Source organism: Doryrhamphus excisus, linkage group LG1 (genome assembly GCF_037039965.1).
Source record: "Doryrhamphus excisus strain RoL-2023G ecotype Guam linkage group LG1, RoL_Dexc_Guam_v1.1, whole genome shotgun sequence".
Classification (NCBI taxonomy): domain Eukaryota; kingdom Metazoa; phylum Chordata; class Actinopteri; order Syngnathiformes; family Syngnathidae; genus Doryrhamphus; species Doryrhamphus excisus.
In genome coordinates, this window is record NC_136357.1 from 28,884,130 (window position 1) to 28,907,414 (window position 23,285).

Below are 23,285 nucleotides of genomic sequence, written 5' to 3' on the forward strand. Positions count from 1 at the left end.
AAGGGCATGCCAGTGGCCCATACTAAATGGAAATGGATTGGTGGATCTTTTTTAAGTTATGTCACAGAGCTTCAAGGGACAAATATGGTTCCTTTTGTTTTTAACACAATCGGAACAAAGGGTAATTGTACCTATTGATACTAGCATGATGACATTGACATTTTTTTTTAATTATTATTATTGTTGGCTGCACGGTGGATGAGTGGTTAGCATGCAGGTCTCACAGCTAGGAGACCCAAGTTCAATTCCACCTTCAGCCATCTCTGTGTGGAGTTTGCATGTTCTCCCTGTGCATGCGTGGGTTTTCTCCGGGTACTCCGGTTTCCTCCCACATTCCAAAAAAAACATGCTAGGTTAATTAGCCACTCCAAATTGTCCATAGGTATGAATGTGAGTGTGAATGGTTGTTTGTCTATATGTGCCCTGTGATTGGCTGGGCACCAGTACAGGGTGTACCCCGCCTCTCATCCGAAGACAGCTGGGATAGGCTCCAGCACCCCAGCGACACTTGTGAGGCTAAGCGAAAATGTATTAATTTTATTATTTTGTAGAGATTATGACAATGTTGATGGTGATGGCTTTCCTTTTCTTTGGCGCACCAGCACTTGGCAGACATAATGAAGTGCAAAGGGAACAAAAATCATTCAATGATGTTGACAAAGTTAAAAATGATCCTGTATTTACTTGGTATCTGACTGATACTAAAATTGCAATATTGGCCACAAATAATTTGTAATAATAATAATTTTTTTTTTTTTGCAGTTTTAATGATACTTATTCCGTTATTTGACTTTCATTGTTCACATTCAGCAACAGAAGACAAACACTACATAGAAAGGACGATACATTCAGAGTTTGATTCTATTTTGCAACAGATTGCCTTTCAGGCTCTTTGGCAGAAACAGCAAGTACGAGTCAACAGGGAATGTCAACATCCCTCCGCATGGCACACACACACACACACACACACACACACACACAGCATCCGTGGTGTGTGTTTGTATTGTGATATCTCAAAATATTTCATATTGTACTATCCAGCCACTCATTTTCCATTTTATTTGGGACTGATTATAGACATTTTTTCAGTCAATATTTCCAGTTGTGATGTATAAGATCATAGTAATTGGAGTGATCCTGTGTACAAATCATTTGTCGACCAACAACAACAACATAATTCCACGATACAGGAATTCGCAGTTATACCATTTCACTTTCCAATCTACACTATTAAAAGACAAGGTACTATATTGGTTCTAATGTACTTTATAAGTAAATGTACCTTTTATGAGGTTGGCCTTTGGATCTCCAAAGTACCATTTTGATATATTATTTGCATTAAAGGGGACCTATTATGCTTTCTAGATCTTCCAGAATCTGCACCTATTCCAGCTGTATTTCTTTGGAGTTCGTGCATCCCGCAAAAAACGGTCTGTTTTAATGTATTTTAATGTATTCCACCCACGGCCCGCCTCCAGGCACGGCCACTCCACTGTGGTTGGTCACACTCCCGAGTGCTTAGAAGGACTTCCGATTCCGATTTATCTTTATGTGTTGGATCCCAAATCCGATCCGAAAGTAGAGACTTTGTAGAGACGTAGAGATTTCTTAAGAAAAGATGTTACTTCAAGATGTCTTCCAATGGTAGGAACCGTTTTTTTTTCTACAGCACCAGTAACATGTAATATGGTATATAAACGTTTTTTTGTGGGACTACTAGTGTTTAAAAAACTCTGTGTTGGAGTTGGAAAACTTGCGTTGGAAAATTATTATTACCAACCCCGATCTCTGTATGCGCACTCTATAATGCTACACGGATAAGTGCATTTGCTCAATGACTTACACAAAATAAACAGACCTCATCAACAATAACAATGACGTGGATTTCCAGAATTCAGTCCTTATCTGGGCATGCCTCCTGACTGTATTTTTACAAAACATCTTGGACTCCAAACACATCCGAAAACATCCTCATGTAAAAATCAGGTCACATTGGCCTCTCCAAGTCACGTAGCCTTCTTAAGTTCAACTACCAAAAAGAAAAGTCATATGCAATGTGCAAGAAAGTAGTCATTTTACAATATATTCCCCTCTTTTGGGGGGTACCAAACCCCCAAAATTTGCTCTTCTGACTCTTCCACACGACCAAGTACCGTAGGAAAGGCTTCAGTAAGTTTGTCAGCCAGTTCGGCTGGAATTGTAAACAAATGTAGCTTTTACTTGCTAACAACGTAAACAGAAGCAGAGACTGTATTGCGCCTACAGCCGCACCCATAAAGAAGCCCTCTGTGACATCACTAAGGAAGAGTTTTGCAACGCCCTCTGAAACAGAGCGTTTGGAGCCACGCTACACTTCTTTGTACGCAAATCGTTATCTGAAACTTTGCGTTGTTTAACACGGGAATACAACATTCTAATTACAGTTATAGGTCAGGAAAGTATAAAAAGCATAATAGGTCCTCTTTGGAAAAACAGCCTCACCTGATTTAATGAGGATTTTTTTCTGAATCCTGTGGGAAAACAAGGGAATATCAGATAAAGTTTTTTTTTCCGGGAGAAACAAAAATCTTAATTTCACAAAATATAACTCCTATTCCATGAAATGTTCAAGAAAATGGTGCATGACCGAGAGCTTTTATGTCAAGAAATGGATTGCGCTAAATGAGAAGCAGCTGGAATATCGACTTCCTTCCCGCAAACCCAATCACAACCAAATGAGTCTGAACAGCCTGATCAATGTGTAATCATTCATGAACCTGTAAGGTTGATGGGCAGAAAAACAAGAAAAAAAAAACATTTTCTCTGAACATGACATGCATGCTTGCAAAGAAAAGAAACACAAAAAAACAAACAAACAAAAAAACCAACAAGCCTCAAAGTGCAGCATATCAATATTGACTCACTGTCTTTGCTTAAGGCTCACACAGTTTATGCAAAATGAAAGCCTGACATGTTCGCTTCTATGTTTGGAGCCTGTAAAAAAAATACATTTAATTGCGTCTCATGCTGCCCTCTCCTCTGCACAAGTGAAACTGGACTCCCTTGATGTTTGTGTAGCACAACAATACAGCCATTCCTCACATTATTAACACAATCATGCTCATGTATGGCTGACTCTTTATCTACTTTATACTCATCTAGGTACATTAAATGTGTGGAATCACCAACAGCACTTTAATAATCAGCCTCTATATAAAAAACTAAAGTAAAAAAAAAAACTCTTAAGTCCATGAAGTATAAAACCCATCAATTTATCACTGTGAGAGTCCATTTTTCATATTAAACAAAGCAAAAAGGATTCATATCCACACACTTTTGCAACTATTAGAGTAGCTCCCTCTTTGTGTTATGTTCAAGGACCACCAACGAATGATGAAAAACCTTGAAAAAATGTCTTATTTTTGATCCTGCCACCCCATTTTGGATCAACATTTGTAATAAAAGTAATGGTAATGGTTTAATTTGATTTGAACATGCATCAGATTACAATTAAATGCATCCCATAATCAGTTCCCAGTTCCACATGTCCAAAAGGAGTAGGAAGAAGCAAAGCTTATTAAATCCTACCCCTCCATCTGGTACTTTTACAATCACTAACTCTTACATTTGTTCACTTCCTGCTTTCCATAATACAGTTTTTTGTTTGTTTTTTTAATTTTTTTTTTTAAATAATGTACCTCGTACCAAAGTACGAGGTGATATTTATACAAAGACATCCACTATTTACTGTATATTATATTATCCCTCCTCTGGTCTGGACATGTCCCAACCATCTCAGTCTGGCCTCTCTGACTTTATCTCCAAGGCCTCTAACATGTAATGTCCCTCTGATGTACTCCTTCCTGATCCTATCCATCCTGGTCACTCCCAATGAGAACCATAGAGCTCTTCTACAATGCACTTCTGCCACCTTGTGGCTGTTTTTAAAACTGCATCAAGCGTGATCTCTTCTACTGTGGAGTTGCATCATCACCTCTTTGTGCCTCTCGCGTAAAAAGACATGAACATATAAATACATATATAATATAAAAGACATACATATGTATATAGGAGTAAATGAAGTGAATTAGATTCCCTTTCTCTTCAATTTTCGTTATTCACTCGTGACACAATTCGGGTTTTAATCTTTAAATATACCTCAGCGACTAATTAAACGCAAGTATTAAATGTTTAGGTACTCACCACTATTGAATGATGATGTCAACATATGGAATTCCATCATAATCCACATCAACAAGTTTTGAGGCTGATTTAATGGTGGAAACTAACTATGGCGCGTTCAAGGACCCCCAAACAAAGTGACAAATCTCAACACTTGTGGCAAAAAACATCATCTATGAAGTACAATGGTACCGGTTTGCTGTACATTTCACCTGTATTGTCATGAATTAATTCAATCTTTGTCTTCCTGTATTAAATAATTCAGATGGCATTAAGAAACCAATTACTAGTCAGAGCTTTGAAATATATTTGGGAATATCGCTATTCAAGCCAGGCTTATGCAATTGTGACCTTTAGAAGCGATTCATTTGAAAAATACACAAACATTCTTTCATAACGCAAGATGTGAATTTCTGACCATCAGTGTTTTTCATCTTGCATATTAAACAGCTCAACAGTGATGCTCTCCGCTTCTCACCCACTTACTCCCTCTTGTGTTCTGTTGCTATTCCCGTGGCGCGGCACTGAGTCAAAGAGTCCTTCAAGAATGGAAAAACACTTTTTCCAACATTCCATTCAGAGCCACACACAGGGATGACAATAGACGGTAGCTTCATGTACTTTTTGTATTGCTGCAATCCTGGTGCCGTGTTGTTGGCCTTTATACGTTATACGCGGCCATTATGCTGCTAGAGAGGATGTTCATCCACTTAGCACCCACACGCACCACTCTGATCGTTCTGAGCACACAAAAGAAGATCATGCAACGACCCGATAAACTCCATGCTCGGAATCTGTTATCAATTCAGTACAAAATAAAGTCCAACCTTGAACGCTTCATTGAATGAACAGAAATGAACTGAAAATGGTGGCTGGGTGCTGGGGGGGGGGGCCTGAGCTGCTCCGGAGAGGATTTATTTATTTCTTATAGCAAACTATTACAATTGGAGAGCAACAGGAAAAAAGGGTAAAATATGGTACTTTTATGGTACTTTCTCAGGGGGAACGGGAGGGCTGGCAGGTATGAAGTAACCAAAGTTGAAATGAAAAACACTCCCGTTACGTTGTATGTAATACTGTTATAGTTACATTTAAATATAAATTAAATATATACTATACTATAACAGTATTACAGACATTATTATTATATATATTATTAACACATATTTTTTTAATTTTATTTAATTTAATTAAAAACACTATCAACATAATACAAAAGTTATGTCATATGTAATACTTTTATATATTTTATATATATGTGTGTGTATGTGAATTATAGTTACATTTAAATTAAATATATATATATATATATATATATATATATGGACCTCCCCTTCAAATGTACGGTCTTTTTTTTCCTTCTATTGTAATGATTCTTTGGAATCATTGATACATTGGTATCAATATTGATCGATAGCAATGTAAAAATATTTATTTTATTTTATTTCACTGGTTAATAATCTAAAAGGCATATCGACAAAAAGGTCACAACAATTCATTCAGATTTAGGTTAATGATTCGTCCAATGTATTTTTTTTTATAACGATATCGGTATCTGTATTTACTTGGTATCGGATCGATACCAAATCTAGCGGTATCGGACATCACTGCGAATAATTACAACAAATCGGAGAACATCAACGTCAAGCTAGCAGCAGGGCAGGAGCCGTGTATCTAACAAACATTTTTCGGGCATCTGAATCACTTTACTAAGAATTTCGTTATTAAACAGAAATGCAGAAAATTAAATTACACAGAGGGTGGGCACCTTACCAAAAAAAAGTTGTTTTTTAGACCTTTATTTTGTTCGGTGCAGTTAGACCGGACGACAGCCAGCGCTTGAATGACTGCGTAAGTGATGACGTCACATATCGCGAGATTTGGTGCTAGTATATATACATTGTCACCCCGGCTCTCTGTCTTTCTTACTCGTGTTAGTGGTGAAGGTGCAACAGTAATCGGTCGTCCCGAACCGGGTTCATCCGACACCATCACCGATCAAGCTGAACTGAGCTCCGCACAATCAACATGCCTCCTAAATTCGATCCCAACGAGGTTAAAATTGGTATGTTCACACTGCGAAGTGCTACTTAAACCAGACGCGTGCGAGACAATTCAAGATGGCGGCGTTCTCCGTTGGTCTCCCCACGGCGGGTTTGCAACGGTAATATTGGGTCTAAAAGTGTGATGTTAATAAATGTTAGTGGGTTGTATTTTTGGGAGGGGTGATGTTAGTTTTGTTGTGCTAATCTGCACAAGGTTGGCAGAACTGCTTCCGTGACACGTGGGGTAGCTGCTAATCGTTAGCTGTTAGCTAATAGCCAGTGGGACTACTTTTGACTCAATTGTGAGTTTTCTCGTTTGAGCTAAATAAACATGTCCTTTTTTAAAATGTTTAATAAACCGATTTTAGGTACATCACTTTGCTGCGAGTGTGGATTAACATAAAATGGATGAATATGCTGTTAAGACTGCTTCAGTTTGTATCATAAACATTAGCATTGACTATGTAGTTTGGGGTTGGTCTTCATAGTGCGTCCCGCGGGCCGTTTTAGTTATTTGGCATAATCTGGACAGGTGGTGGGGTTGGATACCGCACTAATTTATTTGCTTTGTCAGCAGTAATGCAAAGAAGCCAGTATGTGTATGTTTTGTTAAGATTCACAAGATGTTAGTGTGCCCCCCCCCCCCAAATATTAATATATTTTGCATAATCTCTGCAATTGTGGTTACTGCATATTCATGTTGATGAGTTTTGAGGAGCAAAATAAATAATTTAGAGAAAAGAATGCCCTCACGCTACATGATTAGCCTGTTTTGTAAATGCAGTTTTCGACACATACAGTGAAAATCCTGTGTACATTTTAAGTTTCATGAAAACCTGGGTTTGGATACTGTAAGAGTATGCAGGGCTGAAACCAATGTGCCATGAAGTTGCAGTGTTACAGGAAAAAAATGTCATTGTTAATATTTAAAACTTTTTTTTTTTACATTTTTGTCTTTTAGTGTACATGAGATGCACCGGCGGAGAAGTTGGTGCCACCTCAGCGTTGGCCCCCAAAATTGGGCCATTGGGTCTGGTGAGTTTTTTTTTTACATTTTGTTACCGGTAAACACGGCAGCCTCCCGCCACAATAGCAGTCTGTCAAAGTGACTGGCTATAGTCCGAAGGAGGCTCAGAGTGACCCGGCTTTAGGAAACAGAGCTGCCCAAATTAATGGACAACTCTGTGCCGAAAAGTCTGGAACATAATTAGTAAAATGCCAGTTTGCTTGCTCATCGGTACAGTGGAAATCTATTATGCAAATTTTAAGTCTTGCCTAAGTCCATGCATGCATGGTCAAGCAGAGCAAAACCTGAAAATGTGGGAGTGATTGTATAGGTATTTGCCACTAATGATTATATGGGATTTAAGCAGTTGATACAACAGCAGCTGTCAAGAGTGAAATTGAAATATAAAAATATACACAAATGGTGGAAAACCATGTCAAAGTGCTATATGTCTAAAAAAAAAAGTTCACAAATGTCAGCAATGGCTAGTTATGTCAGTTTAAAGTGGCTCTGTCACTCTTATTTCCATTTAACTTAGCCTTTTTTTCTCCCTAGTCTCCCAAGAAAGTTGGTGATGACATTGCTAAAGCTACCGGTGACTGGAAGGGTCTGAGGATCACCGTGAAGCTGACGATCCAGAACAGGCAAGCCGCGGTACGGGCCTTGTGCCTTCTACACATCAAGCAAAGATGTCACAAATGTGTTGCTTATGATTGTTGCCATTTTTTTTTTTAAGATTGAGGTTGTCCCTTCTGCATCGGCACTTATTATCAAAGCTCTGAAGGAGCCCCCCCGTGACAGGAAGAAGGTCAAGAATGGTAAGTGACTATTCAAACTAGCTTTTCAAAAAGTATTGTTGAATCACATTTAATTGTGGTCTTTTTTTTCCAGTCAAGCACAGTGGAAGTGTGACTTTTGATGACATCCTGGGCATTGCCCGCCTCATGAGGCCTCGCTCCATCGCTAGAGAGCTGTCCGGTAAGAGTAAATGGGTTTTGATGCTCTTCAGCCTCCCGCTACTATTCCTGTCTTGAGTGACATGAGTATATTCCGATGGAGGCTGTTTTTTTTTTTTTTTACATTTTGTTACCGGTAAACACAGTAGCCTCCCGCCACAATGGCAGTCTGTCAAAGTGACTGGCTATAGTCCAGAGGAGGCTCAGAGTGACCCGGCTTTAGGAAACAGAGGTGCCCAAATGAATGGACAACTCTGTGCCGAAAAGTCTGGAACACCAAAAAAGTCGATTGCAACTTCACGTAGACCTGTTATTGATCATGTAAAGTCATTGGATTTTGTTTTTGTTTCCAGGAACCATCAAGGAGATTCTGGGTACAGCTCAGTCTGTCGGCTGCACCATTGATGGTCGTCCTCCGCATGATGTCATCGATGACATCAACAGCGGCCAAATTGAGTGCCCATCGGAGTAAAAGCGCAAATAAAATGTTGGGCAAAACATGTCTTTCATTGAAAGTGTTTTACTTTTTGAGTAAAAGGGCAATGTTGGAATGCTATTCATGCAAAGCATCAAAACTTACTGAAAATGTATATTTACAAAACTTTGAGCATTTTTTTGTTGTACTAAAAATATTTATTGGGAATTTTCGCTACCCAAAAATTGTACAAAAACATGTTTTTAAAAAAAAAAACTTTGCTACAAAAGCAACTCCACTCTGAAGTCTCTCAAAAGTGGCAATGCATGTTTCCATTTTCAGTTTACCCAGTTCATCACTGTAATGGTTTCCAGTTGAAATAATTAGACATTGCATTATGCATCTCATATCAAAGACTACTGTAAGCATTTAACCTTGTGATTTGCTCTTATCGTTCCACCCAGAAGATATGACCTTATCGCTAATCAAATCATGTAAAAGTTCAAAAGGTCTGAGATACAGGGTTTGCTCAGAAACCGATCACCCCAGTCAGTGTAAGTGCATGTCACCTGCTATGTTTTTTTAAGGAAGTACAAGATTAGTTGTGCTTTGTTTCAACATTTGGATTTTGTAAGAAAAGGGAAAAAAAGACTTCAGGAAAACTAACCACATCTCCAATGGGACCCGACTTGTCCTGACAGTGATAACCTCTGAAGCGCTACCGAGTGCATGTCATTATTTAAACAGTGCTTCCACCAGTGGGGATTGTCCTCAGTTTTCCACCTCTTCTTCCTCCACCTCGTTCTCTGCTTCAGGCTCTTCTTCCATGCGCTCCTCCTCCTCTTCCTCCTCCCTGCTCTTATCATTCTCAGAGTCCGTCTTCTTGTCTTTATCTTTGCGCTTCTGCTCAGACACCTCCTTCTTTCCCTTCTGGCCCTTCTTATACACTGATGGAACATAAAACATACCGTCAATTGGGAAAGTGTCGCAAAGCACAACAGACATGACTACTTTTGCAATCCCAAACTTAATTCTTCAATTGGCAACAATTAGCAAAATAGGAAAAATAAACAAGGTCAAAAAGTTGTAATCTAACGGAAAAAAAGTTGCCAAGAGAAGAGGGACAGGGGTCAGTGCATGTAGTGAGATGCAAAAATAACAAACATGTACCTAAATAGAAACATCTCTGAAGAAAATTCATTCTGAATGGACATACTGTACTACTTTGTCTACACTGCAATTAGAAAAGAACCCAAAATGTACTGTTGCTTGTTTTGGCTCCTTGGTACTGACCTTCCAATGCTTCTCTGAGAGGCTCCAGAAATCGCTCAAATTCCATTTCCTCCATCGCAGCTAAGACGTCGCCTGCATTCAGAGTTTTTCGCTTAGCCTTCATGGCAAAGTTGTTGGCACTGTTAAAAAGGGAAAACGGAAATAACACTTTTTATTTGCGTTAAGTGTAGTTTGCAACAGGTCTTGAAATGATGGTTGCCATGACGATGACAGATGCTTTTCCTCCCCATCAGAAAATTAATTACTTGAGTTATTTTTTTCCCCACCTGGGAATACTGACAAATATTACAATCATTGAAATATCATACCATCTGGAGTCAAACTCTTATTTTGTGAATCAGTACACAAGCGCACTTGAGTTGTCTGTACTCTTACCAAGATGTTGCATACAACACAAACACGCTGGCAGCTTGGGATATCGCTCTCCTTGCTTCTTTTGACACGTTCACCCCATCTGGGAGCTGTCGAAAAAACAAACGGTGCGGAGGAGTTATCTCAAAAGCTGCAAACACATTCAAGACCACACACTGGCTGGTAATATTGATTTTCACAAAGAGGAAAACACCTTACTGCTAAAAGAACAGTGGCAGCGGGTCACGGTAACTTGTCAGGAATTCTATTCGCTTGATGTATCGCGCAGTAATTACTTTCCCGGGTAACTAATTACATCTTTGTTTACACATTTTGCCTGGCTCTGGCACTTTCTTCTGTCTGACTTTGTTTTGTTGTTGTTTTGTTTTTTTACCCCGTTGACATTTTGTCGTCAAAACAAATTAGCAATTTTGTTTGTTCTGAGCTATTTTTTGCGGTTGTCATGTTCATGGGGTACATAGCTCACCAAAGGATATTTGCTTCAACTCAATTTGTATTTTTATAAACTGTTCAATTCAGCGGCTGCATGGTGGACGAGTGGTTAGTGCACAGGTCTCACAGCTAGGAGACCAAAGTTCAATTCCAATTGGAGTTTGCATGTTCTCCTCGTACTCCGGGCTCACTCCTACATTCCAAAAACATGCTAGGTTAATTAGCGAATCCAAATTGTCCATAGGTATGAATGCGAGTGTGAATGGTTGTTTGTCTATATGTGCCCTGTGATTGGCTGGCGACAGGTCCGGGGTGTACCCCGCCTCTCGCCCGTGAGTGAGAATAAGCGGTTGAAAATGAATGAATGAATGATCAATTCAGACATGATGCTTGTATTTTTGTATTTAACACTTTTACTCATGTTTTAACTGTGTATTAACCAATGAATGTTGTATTTTGGTGTGTCTTCTACTCTGTTTACTTGTTTTTATTCAACTCCATTCTTCTGTAAAGTGTCTGAGTATTTTGAAAAGCGCTATACAAATAAAATGTATTATTATTAATGTCACAAGGCGACAAAATAGCATAAAGACAAAGAGCACACTGTTTGAGTGGAGATGTGCTTTGTAAATAAAATACAACGTAAATGTTGCCAGTCACATAAACCAAAAATAGTTCACCTCTCTTTTATTTTTGTAAAAGTAGCTGTAAGTTGGATACAGTTTATATACGTTTATACACGTATATAAATGATGTAAACAACAAATAAGAAGTAGGCAGCCGATGTGTGTGAAAAGAGGTCGGTATTGGAGTTCATAGTATTTAACAGTATAAAAAATAATAAAAAAGAAAGTTAGTCCAGCACTGGATATGGGAAAGTAATAATTGTAATTACTTAAAAAAATAAATGTACACATTAATTCTGGTAATTAATGACTTAACAAGTACTTAATGCATAAATAATACATCTTTATTAAAACTACGAGTACATTACAATAATATAGAGCGGCATTACTGGGCTACTTTCATTTTTAAAAGTACTTTTAACGAGGGAATGACTCTGGTTTTGACGAGCCAGTCAACGTGTGGCGACGAGGAATTCATTTAAAAGGTAATTCGAACATTGAAAGCACGTTTGGGGGTTAATGTGTCTCCCTTCCCTTCCCGCTATGGTTGCACTTACCGCCTCCTTAATGATACGGGTGATAACCGCATTGGGAAGGTTCAGATCTTCCGGCCTTTCTGCCATCTTCTGCCACTTTGTCGTCTTCACCCGTCGCCGTCCGACTGAAAACTCCTCAGAGCTCCAGCGATAACCACGCGGACAATGACTGCTCAATAGCTAAAGCTATTAGCTCGACACTTCAGGTCTGGTGTTTTACAAGTCACAAAGTAAATATTACGTTGAATGGGTCTAGTTTTGACAGCTATTTTTAAAAACGAACTTCTCCCGCTTCCGAAACAATTGCTTTTGGAACGTTTGCCCGCGAACCGACCCCGTGAACTGTCAACTTTGACCTCTGGCGCATGCGTAAACTACGTTTAGCATTTACGTACGTATGCACGTATGCAACAATGGCTTTTACTCCCCTTTTCTACTTCTGGCGTCAGTCTATTGAGTCACACTCGTCAACTGCGCTACAATGGGTAGTGGTTTAGTTGTTTTTGTTTTTGTTTTGACTGATGAGTGATCGCTTTCTCTATGGAACCCAAGAAAGTCATTAAATATACAGAGGCAATTTTAAAAGGGTAATGTAAAACATCAACAAATCGATCTGTCGACTTTTGTGTTTATAAAAAATAACAAATAAAACGCAACTAATTTAATTTATATGCAAAAAAACATATGTCTGTGTCTCAAATCCAATACTTACATTAGTATATTTCAATATAGAGTACTTCTTGTTTTCGCTCGTTTTTTAATGGTCAAGCTGTTTGAGGCGCCACCTTGTGGTGGCTAATTAAATTGCAACTTTTAATGATCATGGGGCTGCTTTAAACAAATGCCAAAATACCAAAACCAAATGCTGCAAATGAAAAACCACACAACGACCCCACAAACTGAGAGAAAAATGTTGCAAGTTAAAAAAAAAGAAAAAAGCTGTGAGGTCTGCGCGCTAACCACTCGACACCCGTGCTGCCCTTTGTTTTTCTTTTTTTATTTTATTTTATTTTATTTTATTTTTTTTATTTTATTTTATTTTATTTTATTTTAAATACAGCAACAAAGCAGCTGCATTGGCAACATATTCATATTCACTGTTGCATTTGAGGTAGTCACAATACCATCTGCTGTACAGGGTTGTAAATGAGAATGTATTTATTAGCGCTAAATCTATTTGTGGTGGTCCGAATGTATTTGTGGCGGGCCACCACACGCATTTTGGGCTATTATGTTTATGTGAACCGGAAGATGAAACATTATGTAACACTAGCATATTTGTCGCACAATGAACATGTCAACTTTATGTATAACATGGACGAAATTGCCAGGGCACACTTTTAATTTGCGATCACACCTTCCTTTCACCCAGCAGAGGATCAGGTTTTAAGGCATTATTCTGGTTTCCATGGTAGTTGGCTTCATTACTAATGGACCAGAGTGATGCAGCCCACACATTGTACACCACTCCTTTGTGCAGACTATAGGGTGAGTTTGTACACCCACCAGGTTCAAGGTGCTGTATCTTTCTGGGCTGTGCTCCAGGATACTAAAGTTTACATGACTCACAAATTACACTGTTGTTAAAGCAACCCTTACTACTACACTCTTCATCTGTGTTCATTTGGGTAACGTGGCAGGAAATGAATGAATAATGCCTTTTTGCAGCTTTGAAATCTCGCATGCATGACATGGAAAAAAAATGTGTAGATTACAAAGCAAATATTGCATATGATATGATTATTTTCTGAGGCTTGCTGTTTTGATTAATCAAGGAATCAGTTCAGGCAATCCGCATGCAGCTCTTCAGTATCCTTGCTGAAAAAAAATTATTAATGTAATTACGATACGCATATACATATTATTTTGGGGTGGAGTGTGGAGTTTGTATGTTCTCCCCGTGCATACGTGGGTTTTCTCCCGGTACTCCGGTACTTCTATGTTTATCTTCACAAATGCTTGTTGTGTTCTTTATTATTATTATTATATATTTTGTTATATTTGTATATTGACAAACTTGGGGAATAAGGTGGGCTGTGTGGGCAAAAAGCAAGGATTTGAATGAGAGCCAATAGTAGTTTTTCCTTTTGTTGACCTATTTTACTAAAACAATTGTAGATTATGAATACCGCTAAGAAAAATTATTTTATTTTTTGTTGAAATTGATGTCTTTTTAGATTATTTAATTATTTAATAAAAAAAATATTTTCCTGTGTTTTATTCTCATTATAGTTGTGAAATTAAAGCCAAAATCATTCAAGGACCTTAAAAGTAAAAAAAACAAAACACAGTCCTTCATTTACTTGGTAAATAAAAACAAATAATGCCAAAATTTGCAGTATTTCCCAAATTTGGTTATAATCAATAGAATTAAAAAAAATAGAAATGGGAAAATATGAAAGCTCCAAAACAGATAACAGATATAATATTTTTAAATTCTCACGTGTGCATTTTGCCTTACTTAATACACTTGCACAAATGCCTAAAATAAACTACACATTTCGTGAACAATTACACCACACTTCCTGTATTCAAGGGTGAATATTGATTTATGTTCTTCATATGAAGCAGTCAAAAACTGGAAATACAGCATAGAAAACTCGTCAAGTGTCAATAAAGACAAATAAGTTAAAAACAAAGGCATAAGTGGAAGTTGTCTTGTGGCGTGGTTCCATAAGGTTCCGTGAGGTTCTGTGAGCAGGTAGAACGCGTCAATTGGTTTGTTTATGCAGCGGCACTTGTGTGCACATCCGACCGACGCTGCCTCAAAACCAATATAAATATTCGTGTCAGCCTGTGAACTTAATCGAAAGAAAACGGCGAACCTAAAGTAAAATTCGAAGACTCCGTGTCGCCTATATGTACCGTCTCTGTTAGCCGTTTGGGTCCGAAAGCATGAGAAAACGGTCGAGTGTGCATTGGGAACTATTTTCTGTCGGACAGCCGTGCTGCGCCTTTCTCTCCCACTCGCCCGTGCCAGTCCGCCATCTTGAATTTTAATGTTAATTTCTTTTTTAAAAAAATGTGTTTTCCTGCGATGTTTACGGTGCTATTTTTCTTTTAAATGACTTTCAAGGACGTTCGCTTTGTCTTGCGGTTATCTGACGAGGTCACCCGGTGAGTAAAAAGCATTTTGAGTGTCTTTTTGGCTTCTTGACAGGGGACATTTAACGATACTATCGTGTGAAAATGATTTGAGCATATTGTAATTGGACTGCTTTACTGACATCTTAAATGACCGTCGGTTCGTCTATTAACCAATATTAATTATGTACGGCAGTGGATACGACAACTACCTGATTTGTTTGCTTAGCGAAGCTAATGCTAGCTTATTAGCGTATCCTCCAATGGTTTGTATAGGTGGGTCATTTAATATTTGTCGTTTACACAGACGTGTGTTGCCCACTATCGCTTATTGCATTTGGCTAGTTAGTGAACTTTAATATATCGCCATGTAGTGCGATAACTACAGCTACTGCTTCATTTACCGACAGATCGCTATTGACAATGTTAGCTAGCCAAGCTAACCTGATGAAGTTTTAATGCTATCTGGTATCAAGTGTTCGCTAGCAAGCAGGACTCAACGTTACAACGTTTTGTACATAATGATTTACTTGCGTCGTCATTCTGTTTTTAATGTGCTTGGTTCTTGGCAGATATTCACTAAGTACACTCTTCAATAAACATCATACTCTCCGAAATACTCTTGCTTTGCGGTATGTTTATTGTATGTGGTGGCTGCTAAACATCGGGTGATTCTGTAAGCCTTAAGCCCCTCTAAGGCTTGTTTTGTCATTTTTGTCGCGGCATTACGCCGGCGTCTGCTGCAAGCTAACCGTCTTTCAGGCACCGCTTTGGTGTTAGCTCGATGGCTCGCCGCGGCAGTTGTTAGCAAACAATACAAGCGAATCGCTGTGACATGTCGCGGTAGCCTTCCGGGTCTCGTCGTGGTGCGCGTGCGTGCGCGCGTGCCGTTTTTTTAGTTTAACATTTAAAACGACAAATGTGTTTCGGCACAAAATCGATCTCTGTTTGTAGAATATGAACACCAATACGCAATAAGGTGCACATGGATGCATCGCGTACTAGATGTAATCAACTACGTCACTTTTGCAGACAATAAAAGCGTGCGTTATTTCAGGTGACCACTAAATAGCGCTACACTTCAGTTTTGAATCCTCGAGAACTCTGTTCCTATCCATAATAAGCTTATGTATTTTGTTAGAAATATATATTACCTTTATAAATGATGAGGCAAAACATGCACACATACATGCAACTTTTTTTTTTTACATGTTGTTTTGTATGCTTGTTTATTGAACATTTGTAAGGATTCATATGATTTATTCTGTCTTTTGTTTCCAGAGTTCTAGACCCCAGTCTTCCCAACCGAAGAGTGTTTCTTCATCTCGGGGACTAAATGCAACTGGATCAGGGGGCTTGCGGGTATGAAGTGGCTGGGCGAATCCAAGAACATGGTATTAAATGGCAGACGACATGGAAGCAAGTTGACCAGCGAACAACCTGTGAGCCAGAGCCAGACTCGCTCTCAGCATTCACAGCGGACATCACTGCGGCACAACAAAACACACCCCAGAAACCGAAGATGTAGTCGTAGTGAGTTGCAGACATTCTTATGAAATTTGCTTTTCTTGGCAGTTCCACGTTTTAGCTTGTTTTTGTTTTGGTTTTTTTTACACAGGGTTTCATGCAACTAGTCTAGAAGCCGAGAGGCGATATGTGCCCTCCTCAGGAATGACTGCAAAGGAGTTATGCGAGAATGATGACCTGACAACAAGCCTAATACTAGATCCATACCTGGGCTTTCAGACACACAAAATGAACACCAGGTCAGCCGTCTATGCCTGCGACGCTCAAGTTGAAATGCTGCTATGCATATTCTCTTATGCACACACTTGCATGTCTGTTCAATAGATTTCGACCAGTCAAGGGACGTCAGGAAGAGCTGAAGGAAATCATTGAGCGCTTCAAGAAACACGATAACTTGGAGAAAGCGTTCAGAGCTTTGACAACAGGAGACTGGTCCCGAAATCTTTTTGTTCATAAGACAAAATCTCAAGAAAAGCTATTCAAACAACATGTAAGCATATTTTATTTTGATCTCTCATGTTTCTCAGCACCACATTCACGTGATGACCAACCTGCTTGTTTTCCGCAGGTTTTTGTATATTTGCGGATGTTCGCCACTGACAGCGGCTTTGAGATTCTTCCGTGTAATCGCTATTCTTCAGAACAAAATGGAGCCAAAATTGTGGCAACTAAAGAATGGTGAGGTTCTATGACCATGTGAATTCACCAAAAAGTTCACTTCAAAATCTTTTTTTTTTTTAAACTCTTTTGATCTTTTGCAGGAAAAGGAATGATAAGATTGAGTATTTAGTGGGATGCATTGCTGAGCTGTCCGAGAGTGAAGAGAACTTGCTACTCCGGCATGGAGAGAATGACTTCAGTGTCATGTATTCCACTCGCAAGAATTGTGCACAGCTCTGGCTGGGGCCAGCTGCTTTTATTAACCACGGTATTCGACCTTTTATGCTACTTTATCTGGTTAGCGTCAATTAATTTGTTCCAGAAGGTCAGACTCTAACCAAAAAACGTACTAAACAAATTTTCTCATAAGAAGTAATGTAAATCAAATTAATCTGTTCTAGAAAATGTTAACGCAAAAACATTTTTATAGTTTTACAATTACTTTTTACAAGTAGAAAACAATTCAAAAAGCACAAGTACATAAGAATGAAAGGGCTAAGTTAACATTTAAGGTTACTTTTACAGTCATTGTTATTTTTGACATGACTGTTACCAAAGGCCATGTGGCAGCAAGACACCTCACGGACACCACCTTCCTGTTTTGCCGTGAGTTAGCCAAAGAAAACATTTTTTTAGACAAAAAATGAGTATCCATGTTTGTGTGGACGGCCTCTCCTCTCATTGACGCCAAATCTCAGTTAATTGACAGGCGCTTTGTCCAATTTATACAATTAAATGCCTCTCCCCGTGCAGACACCTCCTTTTTACCTCGTGCAACTGGTGGTACTTGAATTACCTCAGTTCGCAAATACGTTTGTTCACATTCATCAAGAGTGAACTGCTGAGACCGGCAGAAATATGTTGCTAAACAAAACAGTTTAAACAAGTTCCCTGCACAGACTGAAGATGACCTTTTTATATACAGACATTTTCTGGCAGTTTGCACCCCATTGTTGGCTGGGCCAACGTTTATGTTGTGTTCTTCTCTCCACCCTGCCTAGGCGCTTGATGTTTGTCTGCAGTTTCTGGTTGAAACTATCTTTAAACCTGTGTATTATTTAATCAGGCATCCTTGATTAAATAAAGTATAATAAAATATGATGATTATTATTAAAGTTGTTAAAATAAAAACCCTTCGCTCGTAAAGGCCTTACCACCTTGAATAAACGCCCTCGGCCATAACAGAAATAACAGTAAATTATTTTTTTTGGCTGATGTTTTTATCTGCACTCGCCAACAGTATTCAGTTGTCATATTAATTTTGTCTGCTTCTTTTCAGATTGTCGTCCAAACTGCAAGGTTGGTAACTCTTTTATTAGTTATTTCTAGTGATGATGGAGTAATCGCTGTTAAAATAAAGTTAAAAACTACGCATATACAGAAATCTTTATTCACATTGTGTTTTTTTGTTTGTTTGCTGTTTTAGTTTGTGTCGACAGGGCGGGACACGGCCTGTGTGAAGGTGCTGAGAGACATTGAACCGGGCGAGGAGATCTCCTGCTACTATGGAGATGGATTTTTTGGCGAAAGTAATGAATTTTGTGAATGCTACACCTGTGAACGGTAGGTAAAGCTGGTGCAATATCAGCGTAATAGTTTACTTTACTGATATTAATCAATACACATGTCCTGAATTTTACACAACGAACATAACAATGCGGTTAAATTACAATCAGTCTATGTCGACCACAACGTAACCATTGTGTAGTTACATGGCATGTAAAGGTGCACACAGTGACGGACTTTTCAGTGTAAAGTAAGCTTCAAAATGCCAATATAAACCTGGATTTACCACAACTACTAACACATGAATTTATTGTCAGAACGTGCGAAAGCTTGAATGTCATCAAGAAATATTACCGCAGCATCTCTGTTAGACAATAGTATATATAAAAATATGCACAAATGGAGGAATACCGCAGGTTAAAAAAAAAACAACTTTATTAGCTGTTCTCCTTGTGTCGCTGGCAAGAGTCACAAGTAAATGTAGAAATGCACTTATCACTGTCCAGTGTGGAACCAATTAAACACAATATAATACAACTTTTCTGTGGTTTATTGAGGTTGTATTTGTTTTAAAACTTCATTTCATTAAGCTTCTTGTCTTTTGTTCTGGTTGAGCAGACGTGGCACTGGTGCTTTCAAATCCAAAGCTGGACTGCCAGTCGATGTTCCGGTGATCAACAGCAAATACGGGTTGCGGGAGACGGACAAACGTCTGAACCGGCTGAAGAAGTTAGGGGAAGGAAACAGGAGTTCAGACGCTCACTCAGTAGGCTCCCACACAGACGTGGACTCTCAGGAATCGCCAAAAACACATCAATGTAAGAGCTCCCTGCATGCGATTTTCTACTTTAAACATACCAAGTCCTGAAAATAAGAAGTACAAAATGATGAAATGCATCCAGATTTTAACCAACAGCGTGAATGAGTCTTTCGCACCGTGTTGAATATTTGCACATTTTGTCTTTTTCATACAGCTGCCAGGAAAAGATCATCTGGCCTCAAGTACAAAAACAGGACTCAAACAAGACAGACTCTGTCAAGAGCCCTCACTACCTCATGTTCAAAACAAGGACGTGTAAATAATAATAGGGTACCAAAGAGACTAAAATCCCAATCTAAGCCTTCACTAAGTAAAGTCCAGTTGCGGAGTCGCAGAAGGGGTGCAGAGCCCAAGGCGTTGGCCAAAGGTGAGACTTGCCAGCTGGGTCTCAGGGACTCCAAGGTGTCACTGTGTAAAGGTGTTACTGTAAAGAAGGAGAAGGACGGGCAGGACCTGGTCCAGCAGGGCTGCTTGACACGACACGCCGCCAAGGAAAACGTCAATCTCCCAGTTGGGCAACATGGTAAGGGTTGCCTGTCTTCGACATACAGAACTCGCAGGTCCACACGGACTCTAGGCAAAGCCCAAGAGACGGCGGGTGGCGTAAAGTTGGAGTCCAGCACCATGCGCGGCTTGAGCCCAGTCTCCGGTGGCGTGGTGATTAAAACGGAGCCCTTAGACATAGAGGAGTATCTCCACCATGGGATGGGACTGGAGCAGCCAGCGCTAGATCCCGGCTACGCCCGAAGAGACCCGTGCACAAGACGGAAACGGGCGTCACAGCTGGGCACCGAGCGAATGATTAAATGCGAGGACTCATACGGTGAGCCGTTTGTGCCGGTGGCTTCCGGTCACGCCACCAGCTACTCGGACTGCGGGAAAGTGCTGTTGAGCTTCTCTGACGCGCATCGGGACTACAACGGGGTGGCCAACGGCCGCAAAGCCCTACGCAGGGACAAGGGTAGCGGTAGCTGTCGATCGCAGGACAAGGGAAAGAAAAAACGCCGGATCACTCGTTACGATGCGCAGCTGATTCTGGAGAACACAACCGGCCTCCCCAAACTGACGCTCCGCCGGCGGAGAGACAGTAGCAGTAGCAAGACCAATGAACCCAGCGACGTCATTGGTTCTTCCAGTCTTTCTGCCGCGGCGGTCAACCCCTCCTCTTCCAGCAAGATTAGCATCAAGTTCAGCAAGGACCACGACAAGGACAAAGGCAGCTCCTACATCGCCAAACTGAATAACGGCTTTGCTCCGGTGGTCCACGGCAACTCCACAAAGCTGAAGATCCAGCTGAAGAGGGAGGACGACGCGCGCAGGATATCCCACATGAAGGCAGACCAGGTGTCGTTTAACGGCGACATGGGTCCGAGCCTGGAGGCCAGGAACGGCGGACACCGGAGCCAAAAGGTCATGGCCGACCCGTCCTCTGAAGACGAGGACGTCGATGACGAGGACGACGACTACTTTGACAACGAGTTTGAAGACGATTTCATTCCACTTCCCCCGGCCAAACGCCTGCGACTCATTGTGGGTAAAGACTCCATCGACATCGATATCTCCTCCAGGAGGAGAGAGGATCAGTCTCTGAGACTCAACGCGTAAGCCGTGGAGCTCCTCACTCCTCTCCCTGTAAATACACCCAGCTAGCTAAGCAGCAGAAGTTGAGTTGATGTAAAAGTAGTCATTTACAAACAAAACAGGGCTTGTATTCATAAAGATTCTAAGAGTTCCCGGAGCGTTCCTTGACCTTGTGACAACAACCCACCGAGGAGGCAGTGGTCCCGTTGCAAGATCTGACATCTAACTCTCAACACTTTGGTTGTCCAAGAAGGAAAAATAGTCCGCATTCGTCGTTTCTTTTAGTTTTCCATGTCGTACGGCACGGCTCTTTTTCAAGCTCACTTATTCCAGGTTTGACCGCGTGGCGATGCTTTACCGCTAGCTCTTTTTAAGTTGAGAACAATTCCACCTGAAAATACTTTAAAGTATCTTCTTTTATCTTTACTAGGAATCGGGAGAGATTTTCGAATTCTGTCACATGGAGCCGCTCTCAGCAACGGGATTCTTTATGAATATCGATCGGGCCATGAGGTTACTAGAAGGGGCTGTTCGACTAAAACTAAATCTCTCGAATTACGTTCATCAAAATGTTTTCTGTTGTGCTTTTCTCGTCGTATTTGATGACCCCGTGGTTTAAAGCAACATTTTTTTTATTTTTTATTTTTTAGTGTGAACTCATCAGCGGTGATGGTTCCGACTTGTCGTTTCTTTGAACATCTGTGCGGTCTTTTGTGCTGTTTGTTGTCTTGCATCAAGTAGTAATCATCTGATGCAAGACGTCGGCCTGGCTGGTTGCGCCTTCCAAAAAACATCTCCCGGGATCTAAGGTGGAGACACCGGAGTTTGGAAGGCACTTCCAGAAGCTCTTTGGGTCACTCGGTTGCTCATTTGTGGTGTCTTAACTTACTATGCAGACCCCCCCTGTCAATCCCCCCGCCCCCCCCAAGAGGTACAGTTTTAGGTTCAACAATGCCTTCCAGTGAATGCATTTGCTCTATTCATAATGGACGTAGATATTGTAGAAAGTGTACAGTAGGCCGACTATCCCTCTGTCTTATAGGCAGGTTTTTATCCAACCTTTTGGGTTTGATTCCCCACCCCCGGCGTATATATATATATATATATAAATATATTTTTATTTTATTCTTTTGGGGAGCTATGCTGTATGTTCCAGTCCAGAAGCATCATGGGCCATGTTTTCATTATCGCTATTGCTAGCCTAAAAACAGTCCTCTTCTTCTCTTGATTATTGTTGGTGAAACAAAAGCACAGGGTTTTCATACAGCAAAAGGAATTCCATTTAAACGGACCATGTAATGAAAACATGGCACGCGCTGTTAAGTTTAATGCCCATGCTTCACGGCTGCTAAGCGCTTTTCAACCTGCGATTGGGGAAAAAAAAATCACGTCTAGATATTATTATTATTATTATGGGCGAATGGGGTTTGTTGGCATAAATTTTTTGCTTAAAACGTCTTTCAGTAGCCCTATATTGACATTTGGATCCTGATTTTCCAACTCGAGGTTGGTTGTTACAATGGGCCCTCCAATCCACGGAACGATACAGTACAGGCAGATGGTTCTAGTTCAGTTCCTCGGGCGCGATCCCCGATGGTGGAAGAACCAAATCAAAAGCTAATAAAATCCCAACAGATCGTTAGGCGCAATAATGCTGAGAAATAGCGAGCAACCCTGTTCTCCCCTACTGTCATTATTCCCCCTCGTCTTGCCTCCTTACCTGCGTCGTTGATGTGGCGTTCAATTCAGCATCTGGTGCCTTAAAAGATTTGACCAAATTTCTTAACAAGAAATCACGGTAGAACAGCCCGCTGTCCCATTTTTGAAACAGTCACCGCATTACCACTGTCTTTTTTTTTTTTTTTTGCCGTCTTTGTATGTACAAAATACTACCGAGTAGATTAAGGGATCAACTCAAATGGGCGTTTACCCGTTTTTCTTGTGTTCTAATGTACTGTTCACGTCACCAGCAGCTAACGTGTCTCGTCCTGTCTCTTCACTTTGTCCGACACCTCCAACCTCCACTGTCGAGTGTTCCAGGTGGACCGTCTGTGAGCTCTTTGTCCAATAGACTTTTCCTAATGATCGAAAAAGGACAAAAAAAAATCCAATGTGAATACTTTACGGACATTTAGCGTGGGTAGTGGGGGGGACCTGTAAAAATAATTAAAAGTGGGCGGTGCATATATTGCCCAGTATGTACATCATGTGAACACACCTTGCACTTATTTAACTTTTTTGAATACTTGAAAACTATATAAAGTT

General features: G+C 40.1%; 3 protein-coding genes and 2 non-coding genes across 6 annotated transcripts; 4 read left to right on the forward strand and 1 right to left on the reverse strand.

Moving 5' to 3' along the window:
• The first annotated feature begins 6,057 nt into the window (after window positions 1–6,057).
• LOC131132669 (large ribosomal subunit protein uL11-like) lies at window positions 6,058–8,668 on the forward strand. 2 transcript variants are annotated; one of them, XM_058078509.2, is made up of 6 exons: window positions 6,058–6,226; window positions 7,168–7,241; window positions 7,768–7,866; window positions 7,949–8,030; window positions 8,104–8,190; window positions 8,522–8,668. In XM_058078509.2, exons 1-6 carry the CDS (start codon window positions 6,190–6,192, stop codon window positions 8,638–8,640), a joined length of 498 nt encoding a protein of 165 aa, XP_057934492.1. In that variant the 5' UTR covers window positions 6,058–6,189; the 3' UTR covers window positions 8,641–8,668. The 2 variants fall into 2 exon arrangements, with proteins under 2 accessions (XP_057934492.1, XP_057934493.1); XM_058078510.2 differs by having other exon boundaries at window positions 6,160–6,325.
• LOC131133623 (small nucleolar RNA SNORA65) lies at window positions 7,287–7,413 on the forward strand. Its single transcript, XR_009130905.2, has one exon. It is a non-coding gene; the product is annotated as a small nucleolar RNA SNORA65 (small nucleolar RNA).
• Window positions 8,090–12,217, reverse strand: pole3 (polymerase (DNA directed), epsilon 3 (p17 subunit)). The gene is made up of 4 exons (XM_058078512.2): window positions 11,864–12,217; window positions 10,252–10,337; window positions 9,877–9,995; window positions 8,090–9,530 (listed from the first exon to the last, which is right to left on the reverse strand). The coding sequence occupies exons 1-4, from the start codon at window positions 11,927–11,929 to the stop codon at window positions 9,355–9,357; spliced, it is 447 nt and encodes a 148-aa protein (XP_057934495.1). The 5' UTR covers window positions 11,930–12,217; the 3' UTR covers window positions 8,090–9,354.
• Window positions 8,321–8,447, forward strand: LOC131133624 (small nucleolar RNA SNORA65). The gene has a single exon (XR_009130906.2). It is a non-coding gene; the product is annotated as a small nucleolar RNA SNORA65 (small nucleolar RNA).
• A 3,998-nt stretch (window positions 12,218–16,215) lies between the features above and the next one.
• On the forward strand, window positions 16,216–22,537 carry kmt5b (lysine methyltransferase 5B). The gene is made up of 9 exons (XM_058078535.2): window positions 16,216–16,459; window positions 16,545–16,692; window positions 16,778–16,943; window positions 17,022–17,131; window positions 17,215–17,381; window positions 18,393–18,412; window positions 18,540–18,676; window positions 19,238–19,437; window positions 19,594–22,537. The coding sequence occupies exons 1-9, from the start codon at window positions 16,291–16,293 to the stop codon at window positions 21,042–21,044; spliced, it is 2,568 nt and encodes an 855-aa protein (XP_057934518.2). The 5' UTR covers window positions 16,216–16,290; the 3' UTR covers window positions 21,045–22,537.
• Window positions 22,538–23,285: the final 748 nt, after the last annotated feature.

Bases quoted from the DNA above. Each gene is read 5' to 3' on its own strand.
- pole3 (XM_058078512.2), bottom strand. From the start codon at position 11,929: ATGGCAGAAAGGCCGGAAGATCTGAACCTTCCCAATGCGGTTATCACC. The intron at 10,338-11,863 runs GTAAGTGCAACC...TTTTTTCGACAG, and splicing joins CCCGTATCATTAAGGAGGCG to CTCCCAGATGGGGTGAACGT. The intron at 9,996-10,251 runs GTAAGAGTACAG...CCTTTTTAACAG, and splicing joins GTGTTGTATGCAACATCTTG to TGCCAACAACTTTGCCATGA.
- LOC131132669 (XM_058078509.2), top strand. From the start codon at position 6,190: ATGCCTCCTAAATTCGATCCCAACGAGGTTAAAATTG. The intron at 6,227-7,167 runs GTATGTTCACAC...TTTGTCTTTTAG, and splicing joins TCCCAACGAGGTTAAAATTG to TGTACATGAGATGCACCGGC. The intron at 7,242-7,767 runs GTGAGTTTTTTT...TTTTCTCCCTAG, and splicing joins AAATTGGGCCATTGGGTCTG to TCTCCCAAGAAAGTTGGTGA.
- kmt5b (XM_058078535.2), top strand. From the start codon at position 16,291: ATGAAGTGGCTGGGCGAATCCAAGAACATGGTATTAAATGGCAGACGA. The intron at 18,413-18,539 runs GTTGGTAACTCT...TTGCTGTTTTAG, and splicing joins ATTGTCGTCCAAACTGCAAG to TTTGTGTCGACAGGGCGGGA. The intron at 18,677-19,237 runs GTAGGTAAAGCT...CTGGTTGAGCAG, and splicing joins GAATGCTACACCTGTGAACG to ACGTGGCACTGGTGCTTTCA.